The sequence below is a fragment of the Cavia porcellus genome, unplaced genomic scaffold (genome assembly GCF_034190915.1).
Source record: "Cavia porcellus strain 051 isolate PalLab524CR breed Dunkin Hartley unplaced genomic scaffold, mCavPor4.1 scaffold_7, whole genome shotgun sequence".
Lineage (NCBI taxonomy): Eukaryota > Metazoa > Chordata > Mammalia > Rodentia > Caviidae > Cavia > Cavia porcellus.
This window is the reverse complement of record NW_026947490.1, coordinates 86,513,763-86,531,598: the sequence shown is the minus strand read 5'-3', so window position 1 is coordinate 86,531,598 and position 17,836 is coordinate 86,513,763. Positions and strand designations below refer to the sequence as shown.

The 17,836-nt window shown below is 35.4% G+C and overlaps 1 protein-coding gene across 1 annotated transcript in view; it reads left to right on the top strand.

Moving 5' to 3' along the window:
- Positions 1–16,939, top strand: part of LOC134477104 (zinc finger protein 345-like) — a 58,829-nt gene extending 41,890 nt beyond the window's left edge. Inside the window, exon 7 of the mRNA XM_063254074.1 lies at positions 16,741–16,939. Coding sequence (XP_063110144.1) covers positions 16,741–16,939 — 199 coding nt within the window. The remainder of the gene's footprint in view (positions 1–16,740) is intronic.
- The last annotated feature ends 897 nt before the right edge of the window (positions 16,940–17,836 follow it).

Genomic DNA, 17,836 nt, shown 5'->3' with positions numbered 1-17,836 from the left:
CCTTAGGGCTATGCTTAGATTATGACATGCAATTTGAAATACTGAGTGGGGTATGGTGGCATTGCCATGAATCCCAGCACTCAGGAGGCTGATACAGGAGGATCCTTGAAAGTTTAAGGTAAGCCTGGGCTATGAAGTCAGCTCAAATGTTTCCTGAGCATTGTGGCACCCTGTCTCAAAAAGACAGAAAAAAAATTGCAAAACCGAGTTGGACTTTTCACTAAATTACAGGTATATTCACATAATCAGGATCTGCATCATTATTAAAAAATAAGGAGAAAAGTATTTTTTTGAATGAGAAGTGCTAATTGAAAGGAAATGGGAGAAGTGAGGGCTTGTGGAGTGCGGCCCAATCAGCAGCCAGAACAGGAAAGAACTTCTGAAGTGAACTTGACCAATTGTAACAGCACTAATGGATTGTCTGCTTGGTAGGTCCCAGAATGGAAAAAGGTTCAGAGGCATATAGAAAGGATGGAAACTTGGTCATGGTTAGATACTCCTTCTGTGTATACTGATCAGCTCATCTAATTCTCTCTCAGGTAAGATAGGAAATTAAGACACTAGTATTGAAGGTTTGAAAATATGTTGAACATCATGTCTAAAGTAGCATGGAAAGGATTAACTGTTGGAACCAAAGATTTCAAGGCCTGTATGATGTTTCTTATTGTGCAGTGACTGACCTCAGAAATTTGGCCTTTACATTCTTCCAAATTTGAAAAAAATAATTATTTTTTTTTTAAAAAAATGGCTGCATTTTGAGATGAGGTCTTTCTACTTTGCCCAAGGTGGCAAGATGTATTGAGATTTTGCCAGAATTCTGACTCTTAAGTTTGTTACAGGGGAATGAAACTCTCAAGCTACTATATGTCCAGTACAAGTTCATGTTCTTTTAATATAATGAATTAACTGTAGGAAAAACAAATGCTAAAAGCAGAAGTATTTATGGAAAGAAAGAAAGCTTCGATTGGAGAGAGAGAGAGACAGACAGACAAAAGGGGTCCCAAGTGGTTTGCCAATGGCTCAGTACTTTATAAGAAATTTTATAGAGCAAAACTATGTGGTGAGGCAAGTAAAAAGAAAGAACTACATCAGAACCCACAAGGCAGGCAGACCTGAGGTGGGAAAGAGCGATGGTCAGCCTAAAAGTTTAATTGTTGAGGTAAAATTGACAAATCAGGAACAAATAGGGAAGCCAGTCACATAGGAAGCAAGCATTCTTTAGGAATCAGTGACTCTTCCTGTAGGATATTGGAATGGTGACTTCTGGCTTCTCAAGTTGATTAATACCTAATCCTTTAGCATTATACTTAAGGGGTGGTTGCATTTCTTTTGTCTTCTATCTTAAGATCTAGCCCACTGCAATAGGCGTGAGTCTCCTCCAAAGTCACCAGACATCTGGTTATCTGTGCTAGCTCCTTCAAGAGCCTAGGGCTGTCTGCTGACTGCCTGTAATATTTCTAAATCGCTCATCTGCCAGTGGTAAGTTGACAGACATGTGCCACCTTGTTAGTTACAATGCTGTGCCTCTGCTTTGGTGGAGAGAAATGTGTCTCCTTCTGTAGTTCACACTGTCCTTACCTCAGTCTCATGCATCATCCACTGTAGTGCTAGGTTTCAGGCATGCACTACCATGCTTGGAGCAGTGTTTTCATTTTTTATGCTACTGAATTTCACCAATGTTTCAGTGTTGGGGTAAAGTAAACAACACTGAGTCATGGTGGTGCAGAAATTTAATGCCAGACACTTGAGAGAGTTAAGAGTGTTTCAAATCTAAAGCCACACCAGATAACTGAACAAAAGATTCTTTAAAAAGAGATGCACTTTGAGGGTTTGCACCCACCGCAAATTATCTTTTCTAAAGTCCATGGGACACTCAGACCTAAATTTCTTGCAGTTTAAACTTAATATTGAATTTTTAAGTTGACAAATATTTACTACTAGTGATACATGGCACACTGCAATTTATATGCTCATGTCATGGGATACAGAGATGCGTCTCTGGTCTCAGAAAAAGGACACCAGGTGAAAAACCAGGGATTAACAGTGTTCTGCATTCAGTAAGATACATACGAAGTTTAGTGCTATATTATAAATTAGTCTTTCTGCTATATCAAAATACAGATAAAGGCATTTGTATTGAGTTGGAAAAAAATTAATGCATAGCAAAAGTATTTGTAACAGTAGGTTTGCTTTTGTGCATATTCAATGCATTTTTTGACAGTTACTTTTAGGTTGATCAAGTCATTTTTTTTTTGAAAAACAACAACTTTTGTGCCATTGCTTCCAGTCTTCATATTGTCCCCTGCAGAACATGAGTCTTATGCAGTTGTTTCCAGTTTAGAGAGCTGTATTCACCTTTTTCTTTTTAGTAGATCTGTCAAGAGAGCCTTGCAATCCTGATTGGAATCATGAATACTAATGTTGGAAATTTGTGTGTTCATTTCCCTGGATGTTTTAATTATTATTGTACTAATGTGGTGTAGTCTGCTCACAATGCTTGACATGTATCCCCCAGACAAGAAGATAAAATGAAAATTTTATATCAGCAGAAACTGAGCTGAGTGGTTAGCATTAGAGTTAGGATTAGACATAGCAACTATTCCTGTAATACATCTTTTCATTTTATCTCTGCAAAATGGTTTTAGGTTTATAATTTCAGTTGAATGGTGTGATTCAGCCTCAGGAGGGTTCCAACTTTTGGCAGTCTCATCTTTTTAAATGGAGAGAAGCTTCTAAGCTATCTAGGAATTATTAGAGTACTGACTGCATTCACAGTTGTGTGAGCATACAGAAAGAGTTCAAAAAGGTGGGATACTAAGGTGAAAACAAATCTCTTATTTTACTGTGCATGACAACAGGTGTTTGCCATTGCCTTAGAATATTTGCCTCAATTTTGCTCATGCTGTCAGAATTAAATCTTCATCCTTCCAGTGGAGATTCCTCAACAGAGACAGCCTGAGAGGCAGGGGCCATGCACGTGATGTAATCTCATAGGTCATGCTTCCTTGTGATATGAAGCCACATCCAGACATGTCTTTCCTAATAACCTAGGTGTCTAACACAATAACCTAGACACACGAAAAGTGACAGTAGAAGTCTAAGCAACAGGGGTGTCAACTTGAGCACATTAGTTTGGAAAATAAGTAAGCCACAAGAGATAACATTTCAATCCTTGAGAAGGAAATGGATATTATGTAAAATTATGCTAAATCTATGCCTTCTCACAGGGAAGAGATTGAAGGTGGAGCTGTATGCAACTTTCATTCTGCCCCCTTGCTAGGATTACTTTTCATAAATCTGGAATCCCTTGTGATGGTGGATAAAGTCAAGTATTTTGTTGGATATTTTATCCCAGTTATTGAAAGTGTAAGAGACATCTAACTATGCTAAATTAAATGAGAGTTTAAATATGAGGTGTCAAGCAGACAAATCGTGTCCTCCACATTGTTTCATTGTAATGATGGTGAATTCAAAAATTAATGAACACACTCTCACAATTCCAAAGTCATTTAGAATGTTTAAAACTCACATAAATTTTTTAAAGCTTTAAGATATGTAAATTTTAGCACACATTTTAGCATTGGCTTTGATGAAAATAATTGTTAGCACATTTGCCAGGCATTTGTAAACTACTGTCCTCTATCTAGTCATGTGATAAATGAATAAACTGTTTAATACATTATCTTCTATACCTTAATGCTAAAAGTGGGATGTTATGATAGGAATTTAAATAAAAGAAGGTGAAATAAATACTGTAAAGGACAACTTGCAACAGGGCTGCCTGTTAAATGTACATACTGATCTATTTGAAGTAGGGAATTCACATGTACATGCAATTATTTTAAACTGGAAATCAAACTCACAATCTCACATTGCCAGGCAGGCACTGTTCTGCTGAGCTTAATGCCTGGCCTTGTAAAAGGATATTTTCTTTGAGTGCAGAGAAAGAAGCACCATTGGCCATGTAATTCTTATAATTCATTGACAGTTACTAGATGTTGTTGAAAAGGACATGGTAAATGATGCACTTTGTGCGTTGCTGTTTCATAGGTTTTCATATTTTTGAAATTCAGTCAATGTGAATTGCATTTGATGTAATGCTCATAATTTACAATTCACTTGTTTATACCTGATAAAAATTTACATGGAACATATCTGTTTTTCAATCCAGAGATATTGTCTTTGGTACAGTATCTTATAAATTATATTGAATTTTTGTTGCAACTTTAATTTTTTGCCATATAGACTGTCATTTGAAAATGAAAATATTTGTTTGCATTCCAACTTATTCTCTGCTAATTTTATTCTGTTTCTTGTATCTTGTCTAGGCCCACTGACATCATTGTTGGGTATTTTTCCTCTAGATTTCCATGTATTTAATTACATTACTACACAATAATGCCTCTAATACTTTTAAGACTTTCTTCTCTATTGTTGTTGAGAATCTGTACAATTATATAGCAGTGAAATACCCAGTTTTCTGTGGGGTGATTTTATCATTTCTATATTGCAGCAGTTTTCTCTAGTTCTCTCTGGCAACTCAGCTCTCAGAGGCTCAGGGATGGGCCGGTTATGGCACTGCTGGCCCTAGTCTCAGATATCCCAGACTGCAAGGCAGAGTGATGCCATGCACTCAGCTCTCAACTGTGCTGATTGGCTTCCCTCTAGCTATTAATCAGCTCTGCCACCTATTTTCTCAGTCCCTTTTAATCTCACCTGCTCTCCTAATAATGTGACCTGCTCCCCTGATAGGTTGACCTATTCTCCTTTTGGTGAACTTAGCATTTCATGACTGTTAGCTGTGGACTTGTTGCACTGACATTTGCAACTTTTGTTTATTTTACCTAATGTGGAAACTGTCTCAGCATTTCTTTTCTGAAGACAGATAAACAGATATAAATTGATAAGTTCCTATACTGCAATTTATTGTTTTAATCGTTTAAGGAGAATGTTATTACCAAAAGTTTTCTGTTTAGATTTATTTATAACAATGAAAGTGTCCAAGATATATACAGAGTGTTTCACCATTGGGTCTTAACAAAAGAAATGAAACTAAGGGAGAAATCCTACTATGTAAACAATATGAGGAATCTACCAGTCAAATACATAGCTTTCAAATGCAGCAAAGAATTCACAATGGGAAGAATCTCTACTTAACCAATTCTGGAAAATATTCACTTCATGTAATCACTGACAAATATGAAAAAACGCACAATGAAAAGAATCTGTATGCATGTAAGCAATGCAGAAATTGTTTCTCCCACCAGTGACTGCAATGACACCAAAGAATTCACACAGGGAAGTAATCCTATGCATTCCAACAATGGAGAAAAGCATTTAGTGCACAAAATGTCATCAAATAAGGAAATAATGCACAAAAGGGAAAAACCCTGTGTAAGTAGTCAATGTGAGAAGGATTTCTTACAAATTTTTCATTTTATAAATGTTAAATTTCCCACAAACTGTACAATAACTGTTAAAAAGATGTATTAAAAAGTTTCTGTTGAAAGAGATGCTAACCTCCAAAATGCTGTCACATTGTGGCCAAAGTCTATGTGGTGTGAGAAAGCTCTCAGTATACATTGGTATGGTCAAATACATAAAGGTCAGCACTATGAAGAGAAATTGTACACACATAAGTGTCTATTTTGAAAATACATTGCAAATTACTCATGTCATAAAGACCTGTAGAAATACTGTAAAAAATTGTGTCAATATATATTCTAGATTTTACAGAGATCACACATAAAGATGGAAATATACCAAACTATAGTCATTTTGCATTACAGTATCACAAATAACTAACTGATTTACTTGCATGTAGACTTCTTATTTTAAAAATCACATATTTAAAGATAAGTCAAGAATTCAGAAGAATTTTCACCAAATTTTTTGATCAACTGATGTCACCTTCAAAATTGACGCCTATTTTTCTTGCAAAAATATGTTTCATATGGATCTGTCTCAATTGCTTTTTAGAAAGATCTACAAAAACACATATAATTACATTAGTGTCTGTTTCTAGTGCATTATGTAACATTAATTTGTGGAAGGCATCAATGTATATAGTAGTTCTGAGTTCTTTATTGTTGCCTTAATATGCCCTATTTCTGTTTCTGCTCTATTTCTTGCTCTTCTCTAGTTTTGAAATATATATATACCCAACAGCCTATTACACATCATGTGTAAACACCATCCCTCTTATATTAAGTCAGTCATTTACAAATAGCAGAATCCTGAATATGTAAGTGAATCAGGATTTCACACAAGTTCCTAAGGTTCAAAGGAAAATGCATGGAATATGATTTCCAGAGAAGGAATATTGAATGATGGAAAGGATGTCGTATTGTGACACCAGAAAGACAGTGTCCCCAGTGTGAAATAAATAAGGTGACAATCACAAGTGTGTGAATTAAATACATGAGAACTGTAGTATTAGGATTTTTTGGTCTGAAATGGTTTTGCTATGAAGTTCGGGCTGGCCTTAGGCTCACGTTGCAGTCCAGGCTGATCTTGGGCTCACTGTGTAGTTCAGCCTAATCTTGAACTTTCAGCAATCCTCCTGGCTTAGCCTTCTGAGTCCTGGAATTGTAGGCATGTACCACCATGGCCAGGTTGTAGCATTAGATTTGCCTAATAAAAATTTTCCTGCAGTGATGATAATACACCACATACCCCCCCCCAGCTAAATTCCCAGTCTCCATTTAGGCACATGTTTCACGGTTGCATTTTAGCAGCATCTTATGGTATTAAAATAAAATTCACAATTAAATGTTGACCAAATCTAACTCATGTTCCATTCTCAGTAGTGTAAGTCAATATAATGTTAATTGGATCCATCATGGATCTCAGTTTCCTTTATCAGAGAGCTGTCCTGACGAGGTTAAGAGCAAGATAGGATGAGATCTGAAGAGAAAGACAACACATTCGCAGGATGTTGATTACACTGTTGTTATTATGCCAATTTCTGTATTTAGTACCATTGAATTGTTTATTCATATAAATTTTGTAATATATTCCAAAATCATAAATATTTAAATGTTATATGTGTAAGTTTCTGTTTGTATAATATATTACTCTCCAATATTGGAAATATACATGGAGGCAGTTGGCATTTCTGCACACTTGATCCTGACGTAGAAAATTTCTGACAGATTACTAGTAACTAATAAGTTCCTACTTATATTCTCTTATTTTATTTTTTTTCTCATTTTTTTAAAAAAGAAAACAGTTCAGACATAGGAAAGGTGGTGGTTTCATGTGATTTAAGCAATCTGAGAACCTGAGACAACAGGATTTCAACTTTGCAATTAATATTCAGGCTTGGAAAATTAGAAACAGTGAAAATCTCTCTGTAAATAAAAACAAAAATTGCTGCTGGAGAGACAATTCAGCATAAATGTCTGGTATTACAGTCTCAGTCCTAAAAATTAAAATAGGCCTTGTTTCCTGATAAGGCAGTAAAACCATTGGCCTCTCTCACACTCAGAGTAGATATAAGAACCAGTTTAAAGAAGAAAATCATTGCTTATCATTAAACTAATTCTTGCTGGTTCTTAGAAAGATGGCCGAATTTAAAAAATGAGTTGAAAACAATTGAACAATACATAGCATACAAATAATGTCATTTCTAGAGAAAAAAAGATGAAAATGGTTTGGAGAAAATTCCTACTCTGGCTTTTAGGATGAAAAAATCTTTAAGACATTTCTGTAATTTACCTAAACATGTAAGCAATGTTTAGTACCAGTAAGACAAGGCTACACATTTTAAGTCCATTATAAAATTGTATATGTCTCTGAAGCTCACAGGTTAAATTTATATCTGTCATATAATAATCACAATTTACATGTGAATAAAGGCATATTTATTTGTCTTTTTTGTGCACATTTAAGCTAAAAGGCTGGCTGAATTCTTTTTTTACTTTTAATTAACTTATGTCAAGCACATATATAAGTCATTCCCTTGATAACTCCCTGATATCTTTGGCTCCAGAAAAGCCAAAACATTTTTCAAAGAAGTAGGCCTAATGTTGAAGATGGGCAGTATAATTACAAGGTGGATTTAAAGTTAATTCCCAAGAATTTTTAAAAAACGTGGGGTTTCCAACTGAATAGTAAAGAGATACATGTACAATAGGTTAGTGGAAACTTTTCTGCAACTGGGAGTCAGTTTCTACTGAGGAACCTTTATGTATCTTCCAGAGACCAGCCCTGATCACATCAGTACTTGACCCAGAAACAATAAGATATCTATCTCCAGAAAGGAATCCAGTTGCTGGTCTCATAAAAATTCCATTGGTCAATCAAGGTAAGGTTTTAATGAGTGTTTTCCTAGAAAGGAAAACTTTTGATATCTCATCTGACCCATAGATGACATATGGATACCTTGTCTAAGATGATTTCCTATCTTGGTGTTAGCAAATTATCATTTTTTATGTGCTTATCTTAGTTGTTTTGAAGGACTAAGAATCTTTTTCTCTAATCTCACATGGCTACAACAAAAAGGAATGGATGAAATGGCAAAAATTATTAGAAACCCTATGAGAGAAAGGAAGGATTTTTGAGTGTGTTCAATAATAATATAGGAATCCAAGAAGCCAAATTGATAAATTTTGAGTTTAAATAGCTCAGCTCAGTGACCACTCACCTGGACCCATTTCTGAATCTCTCTAAGTGCACCTGAACTGGAAAATTACAGTGCTTTTAAAACAGAGAACTACAAAAACACATCCTGTTGAAAGAATTTATCTAGAATCTTACATTAATTTTTGATTGACACCTGCATCTTTCTTCTTTGTTGAACAGGTTGATTTTTCTCTTGTGGGTACAGCTCATTCTTCTTTTCTCATGGGATTGTACTCTAAAGGAATTTTCCTTTCTTCTGAGTCAAATACAGGACACAAGTTAAATACAGGGCTCAAGAATGTTGCAGTTATGCCAAGCTACAACATCATTTTATGATCACAGAAAGTTATTTAGACAAATGGGCTGTGAGTCATTGTTTTCATCCTGGAAAGGTGAGGATGGAGAATTTCATGAGGTAGTTTGCCTTCTCATAGTAGATCAGATAAAAAAGGGCACTGATGAAGAACACACGACATGCCCACCAGCAAGCAGAAGATGATGGTAGTCTTTCTCAATGAAATCAGTGCCCCAATATTACTGTTTGCCAACCTATTGACTTTCAGTTGGCAGTTAGGGTCTCATTATTTATTAATCAATATGTATATTTTCTAACAATAAACCAGATATCAGAAAAACACCTTTTTATAGAATTTCATGTCAAAATATATGAGGGAGAACTCGGAATATTATCTTTCTGTAGAGTTGCTAAGATATCAATCCATAGCTATCAGGTCAAACAAGAAACACTAGAAAATTTATTACCCAAGTCCAAGTGCTACAATGCAGAACAGGAATAAAATGTCCCATTAAAGAAGCGGCATAACATTCCAAAGTTCTCAATTTAAATTGATCATCATTTTAACAAAATTATAAGAGCAAGTGTTTCCAAGACATTACATAAAATTATATGAGCCTTTACTTACAAGATATTACATAAATAATTGAAGCATAAAAATTTTTTATTACTGGCATGAATTATAATCAGAATATATGAAACAGAAACAAATTCTTACCTATTTCCACTTATATGTGAGGAAGACCTCCAAATGATATAGTTCTTATGATATTGGACCTCCAAATAATATAAATAGAATATAACTCAACTAGGTAAATGTCTCTAACTGAAATTTCCTGTTCTACAAAATTGAAAAATGAGTTCTAGGATGAACAGAGGTTAAGAAAAGGGAACAATTTTTGGAAAGTGAAGGAAAAAATTCAAGGAGAGAGAGAAGGCATAGGGAAAGTAAATTGCCCTAAATTTAATTTTTAAACAAGCTAAAATGACTGTATGTCTTCATGAGTCTCTTGGTGATATTTTTATACATTCATGGTCATGTATTGATGAACACCGGATGTTTATCATCCTTCCAAGCAATGATCCTTTCTGTTTTATGACAATGTCACTAGCACTTTCCTCCACCTATTTGGGATTATGTAACCCAATATTATGAGCTGTCACCAATTTTCTATGTGAAAGAAAAGCAGGGATCTTTCCCTCTATCCTCTGTGATCCTGTACCTTGTGGGTCAATTCCCAAATTCTGGATTGGCCCCATACATTCTGTGTCAATAATTTATCTCCATTTTTCTGTGAGATTGCCACGTTATCTTCCAAATATGAGACCACCTGAAGTATCTGTCCTTCTTTGTCTGATTTTGTTTCCTTCATCATTAAGTCACACTATTTTTTTAGACACAGTTTCACTACATTGTTCAGGCTGCTTAGGTCCTTATGTAGTCCAAGCTTGCCTTTAACTCTAAGGAATCATCCTGCCTCAGAATCCTCACTGCTGTGAAGATAGGCATTAGCCATCATGCTTAGCTCGGGAGTCACCATTGTCAAAAATCCAAGTGTGGTGATCTCCAAACTGCAGCATAAATGTCTCTCTATATCCAGGTCCAAAATGACAGAGCAGTTTGTTTAGAACTTAAGGGAAAATAAGCCCTGCAATCGAGAGAAACATCTTCAGGTATTCAGATCCTATATACAAAACACAACTGGGTGTGACATTTTCATTGTCTTACACAAATATAAAGAAAAAAACATAAATACAAAAACATATGACCTTTGTACATGGAAAAAAATGGAGAGGCAGAGATAGGTATTCAAGACACTATCACAAAATGAGCCATGATAATTCATGATGGCTGTCATTATTACCTAACTTCACTATATTCACTCATATTCCTATGGGTGTTGCCTTCTCTGAAACATCCATCACCTGAGCTCCCTGCAAAACAAACAGACATGGCCATGGTACCTCTTTCTGTTGATGAGAACCAGCCTGGACATGATTTTACAGTTCTGGAATAAAACTCAGTCAAGGTGTACCTGGTGTTCCCACTCAGTGTTCAAGGCAGAGCACACACACAATGGAGCTGAGGCTAAGATCGGTTTTCTTTGACAATATTTTAAAAGATGATTTATGGAGAATAGCATATTCTGGGTGTATACATTTACAAGTGGGAAAAGCAGGTGACATATGTGACAATTTCCTGATCAAGATCTCTGTTTGTAGGTGTCCAGTGTGAGGTGCAGCAGGTGCAGTATGGGAAGTCTTTCTGGAGCCTAGAGAGTTCTGAAAACTCTCATTTGTAACCTCTTCATTCACCTGCAGTAGCTATAATGTGTACTGCTTCTGTCAGGCTTCATGGAAGGGGAAGATTGGGTCTTACTAAGTATTAACTAGAGGAGGCAGAACATTCTATGCTGACTGCATGAAAGGCCAGTTGACCATGTGAGACCCAAGGCCAAGAACATATTTGTCTCTGAATTAACAGTGTTGAACTGAGCTCATTGTCATGTATTAGTGTGTAAAGGAAATAGTGAGGGGACAGCATTGCAAGCCAGATAGATGCCTTCCTTCAAGGATGTCCATGACCAAACAGAGGGTGAGAAGGATCTACAGAGCACAGGAAAGGTCCCAAAACAGATGCAGAGAGGAAAATTGGGAAGCCAGTGCTTCCTGTCAGAGTCTGTGCCTCCCTCTCTGTCCTATATCACATGTGCTGATGGAACATGCAGCACCTAAGCTGTGATTGACTTATGGAGAAAACAATTTATAAGTAAAGATTGTCTCTAAAATTTCATTACACGGGTATATATATACATATATATATATATATATATATATATATATATATATAATTGCTTTATATCTATTAACATGACTATTCTTTCATGAGGTAATGTGAGTTGCATGCGTTTTAATGTACACTATAACTTTTATGAATTTGGGGGGTTTTTTCAGTGCCAAATTATGATCATTTAAAAACAAATCTGATCATTTTATCCCAATGACAAGGAGCTGTCTCATTCAGAATTAAATGTTTCAGATTGGGGACTTAAATCCTTCACATCCCTCTTCTCCAGGTCTGAGAACACACAGCTCTTCCCTCAGCAACATCATTTCAGGAGACTTTGTCCCCACGATCAGCACCAGCACCTTGTGCAGCACAGTGCTCAGGGGAGGAGGAAATAGGGCAGCCTGGCTGCACTCATGACACTATTCAAGGGCCTTAGTGAGCTTTCTGCTCATGGTAGCTAAACAGGAGTAGGGACTGTACTATCTTTATAGAAGTTAGAAATAAGAATTTATTCAAGACAGTAGTAGCATTCAATCTTTGGATATCTATTTACCTCCTTACCTATATACTTACATATATCTCTCTTTTGGCTTGGATCACCATGTCCTTTCAAAGCCTCATATACTTATAGGCACGACTTCTCAGAGGTGCCTGCACATGGAGTTTATGAATATGTTTTAAGAGTATGTGAGAATGAAATGGCTTCAGTATAGTCTGTTAGGAGAATGTGCAAACATCACCCTTCCTTGCTTTCATCATATATGAAGATCAGGCACAAGTAAGTGTTCCCTATATTCTGTGCTGGGGGTCTGTATTTCCAAGACTTAAACAGATAGAAAAATTTTCAAAACATTCTGCTAAATCCTTCAATGTGAATTTTCAGGCAAATTATCCATTTTTGTTTTATCAAACACTTTCTGTTTCTCTTGTCACATCTGATGCCATTCAATCCCCTTCTCATTAGGCAATTCCCCCTCAGGAACCAAATCCAGGAGCTCTTCCAAGTAATTGTAATCTATTGTCAGGGTGGCATTCTTAGTCAGGTCAACCCGTTGGCTCACAGGAAGGGTGGAATGATTTGTTGTTCTTCGTGTTACTTCCCCTCAGCTCAGAATAGTATGTGCCAGGTCATGGGAAGGCTGTACTTGGCTTATTCTCCTCTCAGGATTAGCATGCCTTGTGCCAGATCCTAAAAAGGAAAAATTGCCTTCTTTTTCTTCTTTGTATTCCTCTCAGGCCCATCATGCATTCTCCTGAATCACAGGAATAGGAAATTTGGCTTTTCCTCTTTTCAGGATCTGCATGACTTGTGCTGAGTAACAGAAAAGGTGAATTGGCATCTTATTCTTGATTTTACTCTTAGATTCAGAATGGCTTTGAAAGTGTTCTTGGTTGTAATAACACTGATAATTTAACAAATGTGTGGTGACACCAAAGCATATGAACTTCTTTCAAGCGTAACATTGTGCAGGAAATTGTTTTTATATGTTGCAGGAGTACATTAAATAACATTAGCAAAATTTTAAAATGTTAAACAAATAGAAAAGTAATATAGTTACTTAATTTTGTTAACAACTCATATGTTTATACATGGTTGTTAGTTACTCTATGTGTTTGACTGTGCAGTATTAAAGTTAGAAAGTATAGTAATATATATTTATATTACCATAGTTCACCAAAGATAAAATATGGCAGTTACATATTTATACTCATGTAGGATAAATAAAGGCTGAAAATATGGTGTACCTACAGAATAGAGGTAAGTTTGAGTTGTTTTAAGGAAAATAGGTTGATCTTGAGATAATAAGTATAAATTAATTCAGATAAAGAATATCACATAATCTGTCTAAAACAAAAGACACAATAGAAACAACACAAAGAACAAACCAAACAAGATAAGGAACTGAAATGTATCTTCTGTGGAAATATGAAGAAATCTGAGGCAGAAGGAAAGTAAAATGGAGAAAGATGTGACACATAACCACCACATATCACAAATGTTGTAGTGATAGAAAAATATAAGGATTGTTGGATAAAAACAAATGATAAAAAATTTTGGAATATTTTTCAGGTGAAAATGTTAGACTAGAGTATTTGGAAGGAAAGGAAGAGGCATTTGTGATCCAAAATTGAAAATTGGGTGTTTACAAAACAGTACATGGTAAATACAGAATGTTAAGAAGTGTACACAAAGATATACTGTAAAATATTCAAGTAAGATGTTGAATTTATGAGGTTACTTCCCTTGATTGTAAACTACTGATTATATTCGATTTATCTAGTGGCCTTTTCTACTTGTGACTCAGAAAATTGTCTGTTCATTTCAATTACCTATTTCTTATTTTTAAGGGAATCATTTTTTTTAGTTCTCCATTCACTATATTGATTGTTGTTGACTGCCAAAGGAATCACAGGAAAAACTTGTTTCACTATATAACTGAAATAAATCAGAGATATTTAAATACCTCACAGTTTATTTCATGTAGGAAAAGAAGAATATAAATCCATTAAATGGCAAAAAGGGAGGTAAAGATTTTTCACAACTAAAGGAAACTAAGAGATAGAGAGATGTTAGAGGTAATCTGGTAGAAAAAGAATTAAAATGTTTTAAAAAACATGTGTAAGAGTCTACAATAAATATAACCATTATATACTACAAGCACTATTGATAAAAATGACTAAATTTTTTTTAAAAATCGAGTAAAAAATGGAAAAAATTGAGACAGAGAAAGATCATCTTAGGTGAAATTGAGAAACTGATTAACAGGATCCTCATGAATGCCGGTGCAGTTTTCTTTGAATAAAGAGCAGAACGCACACAGGTGCACACATTTCACCACAGGGAGAGGAGTCTTCAAACAGGAATGCCCAGGAGCTGGAGCAGGAAACAATCTGCTCACACATCAGTAGAGCAAAGACCTAGACAGTGGGGATGACCTTCCTCAAGCATCAGATCCTATATGAAGAAAACAACTTTTTATGGCATTGAACATTTTACATGTTCACAATGCAAGCATCATTAATATAAAAAGCATGATCTGAGTATATAGACAAAAATGAAAGCTGATGAAGTGTTAAAAACACAATGGAGCACTGTCACATGAGCTATAATATTCTCTTTAGTGCATCTTTGTTACTAGACTTGCTCAGTGCACTCACATAATCTGTGGACACTGCTGGCTCTGAGGGACCAATCACAGCACTGTTTATATAGCAGGAAGAAATGCAAATGAGGCCACGTTGTGCTCATGAAAACCAGCTGAGCTTTCATTCTGCAGCTCTACAGAGGAGCACAGTCCTGGATGTCCAGCTGTTCCCACCTGTGATCAGGACTGAGCAGAGACAATCACTATGGATTTGAGGCAGAGTTGGGTTTTCCTGTTTGCCATTCTGAAATGTAAATTATGGAGAACAAAGAATATGGAAAGGGAAGTGAACATGACTGGAATGAACAGTGGACATATATGAGTTTCCTGAGCAGGATGTCCTTGTGTTTTTAGGTGTCCAGTCTAAGATTCAGCTGGTGGTGTGATGTGGAGGCTTGGTGCAGCCTGGAGGTTTCCAGAAACCTTGAATAATCACATATTTGTGAAAGGTGATTTGTAGGCTACCTCTTTGAGCTCTGCTTTAAATTCAGTGAAAAGTAGAGTATAGACAGGCCTGCAGGACAAGCCACGCTACAGTTCTGTCATCAATTTGGCAATGTGTTATATTCTATCTTCAGTGTTCCTCAGTGACTATTGCAATGTTCTTGAGTTTTGTTGATGATGACATACAGTTAATGCTTGAAGGAATGACCTCCAGTTAGACTGTTTATGACAGGAGCTGTGAAATATCAGGTTGTGTTTCTGAACTTCAGAGCACTTGTCATTACTTAAGAGACAGTGACTTTTGAGGATGTAGCTGTGATTTTCCCCCAGAAGAGTGAGATTTGATGAATGCATCATAAAAGAAGCTCTACAGAGATGTGATGTGGGAAATATCTATGAATATTAATGCTGCAGGTAAGGATGATATATTTTATTTATACAAACAGCATTAATTATTTCTCAGTGATATAGTGTAACATAATTGATAATTATAACATTTGCTTGTATATCTCAGGACCAATTATATTATACCATGAGTATGATTTGAATCAGTGATGTTTTATCATAAAGTTACAGTGAGTATTTTAAATTTCTATGTCTGTAGTACAGGAAGAATATTGCATAACCAACAAAGGAGAGAAGAGGACAAAAATGGCTCAAAAAGTCTAAGGTGATTAACATAAGAGAAACGGAACACCCCTTAAGTATCAGTGTGTGAGCATAAATGTTACAATAAATGAACTTGAAGAAATGAGATCATGTTACACTTAATCCTCAGGAAAATATCAAGAGATGCATATTATTTTATTTTTGTTATCTCAGAATCCATAGAAAAATATTTGAATGTAGAAATCAGAGGTGGTACTGATACTATGTAACAAATAATAGTATCTAATTTATCAGTTTGAAAGTTGCCTTCAAGATCAACATCATGGAAATGTATGAGTAAACTGAAATATTGTTTATATTGTTATTGTTCTGATATGCAGGAAGTGAACAAATAGTGAATTTTGATTGAAACTCATCTTCAAACTATCCATATATATATATAAATCATCTTCAAACTATATATATATATATATATATATATATATATATATACTGAGACTTTCCACAGATGAGAACGTGATGAGGCTAAATAGATAAGGGGGAGAATGAAGACCTAAAGTGTTAAAAAATTAATCAATATTTGATAGCCATTTGTACCAATCCCCTAAAATGAGATGATGTATTAGGATTGTATACCAATTTAAAATTCCCAAATGAAAACCATCCTCTTTAGAATGAACAGTACTTTGAAAGAAGTCCTGCAGGACAATGAGTCAGTTAACAATCAGAATTACTTAGCAGGCATCAAACAAAATTTCTCATCATAAATCCCAAGTGTTAATGTGAAGCACTTTCCATTGTGATTGATGTCCTTCTTTGTTTCTTTACAGATATGATGAAGACAAATATTTGGGAACTGAAGAGCAGCAATATGAATGTAATAAAGATGAAGACACTTGCAGTGATTTTCAGTCCTTTCAGAAGCACGAAGTAAGAAAGACTGGAGAGAGACCTTGTCAATATGGGCAATATGGGGAGAACAGTTCTGACTTTAGTGAACGAAGTCCCCATGGGCAGAAAATTTTGTAGGTAAGAAAAGTGTGAAAGCCTACCCAACAACTAACAATGTTCAAATGCATGAGAAAAATCACACATTGGGCAACTCCTATGTACAATAACACAATGAGAATAGTTCTATTTCTTCATACCATATTGAAAAAAGATGTGAGGAATGATTGTGGAGAGAAACACTATGTAACTGAGAAATGTGCAAAAGCATCATGTCATGGAAATTCCTTTTAAAAACATAAAAACCTTCACACTGGAAAGCAACCATATAAATGCAAGCAATGTGGGAAAGCATTCAGTATACACAGTAGCTGTCAAAGACATAAAAGTTTCACACTGGGGAGAAACCCTATTTATGCAACAAATGTGGGACACCATTCAGTACAGCCTCTGGATGTAAAGTACATGATGGAATTCACACTGGAGAGAAACCATATCTATGTAAGCATTGTGGGAAATCTTTCAGTCAAAATCGTACCCTCATTAGACATCAAAGAATCCATATTAGAGAGAAACACTATGTGTGAAACAAATGTAAGAAAGCATTCAGTACAGCCTCTAGTTGTAAAGCACATGATGAAATTAACTCTGGGGAGAAAACTTACATATGTAAGCAACATGAGAAATCTTTCAGTCAAAATGGTAACCTTATAATACATAAAACAATTCATACTGGGAGAAACCCTGTGTATGTATGCAATGTGGGAAATCTTACAGTCAAAATGGTAACCTTATTATAATGAATGAGCTCACACTGGGTAGAACCACTATGGGTACAGCCAGTATGACAAAGCATTCAGTGTGCAGAAGTGCTGAAAATAAATTTATCTATATATGTAAGCAATGTGCAATCTTTTTCAGCTATAGTAGTACATTTTGTGTATATAAGAGAATTTACACTGTAGAAAAACCCTCCAT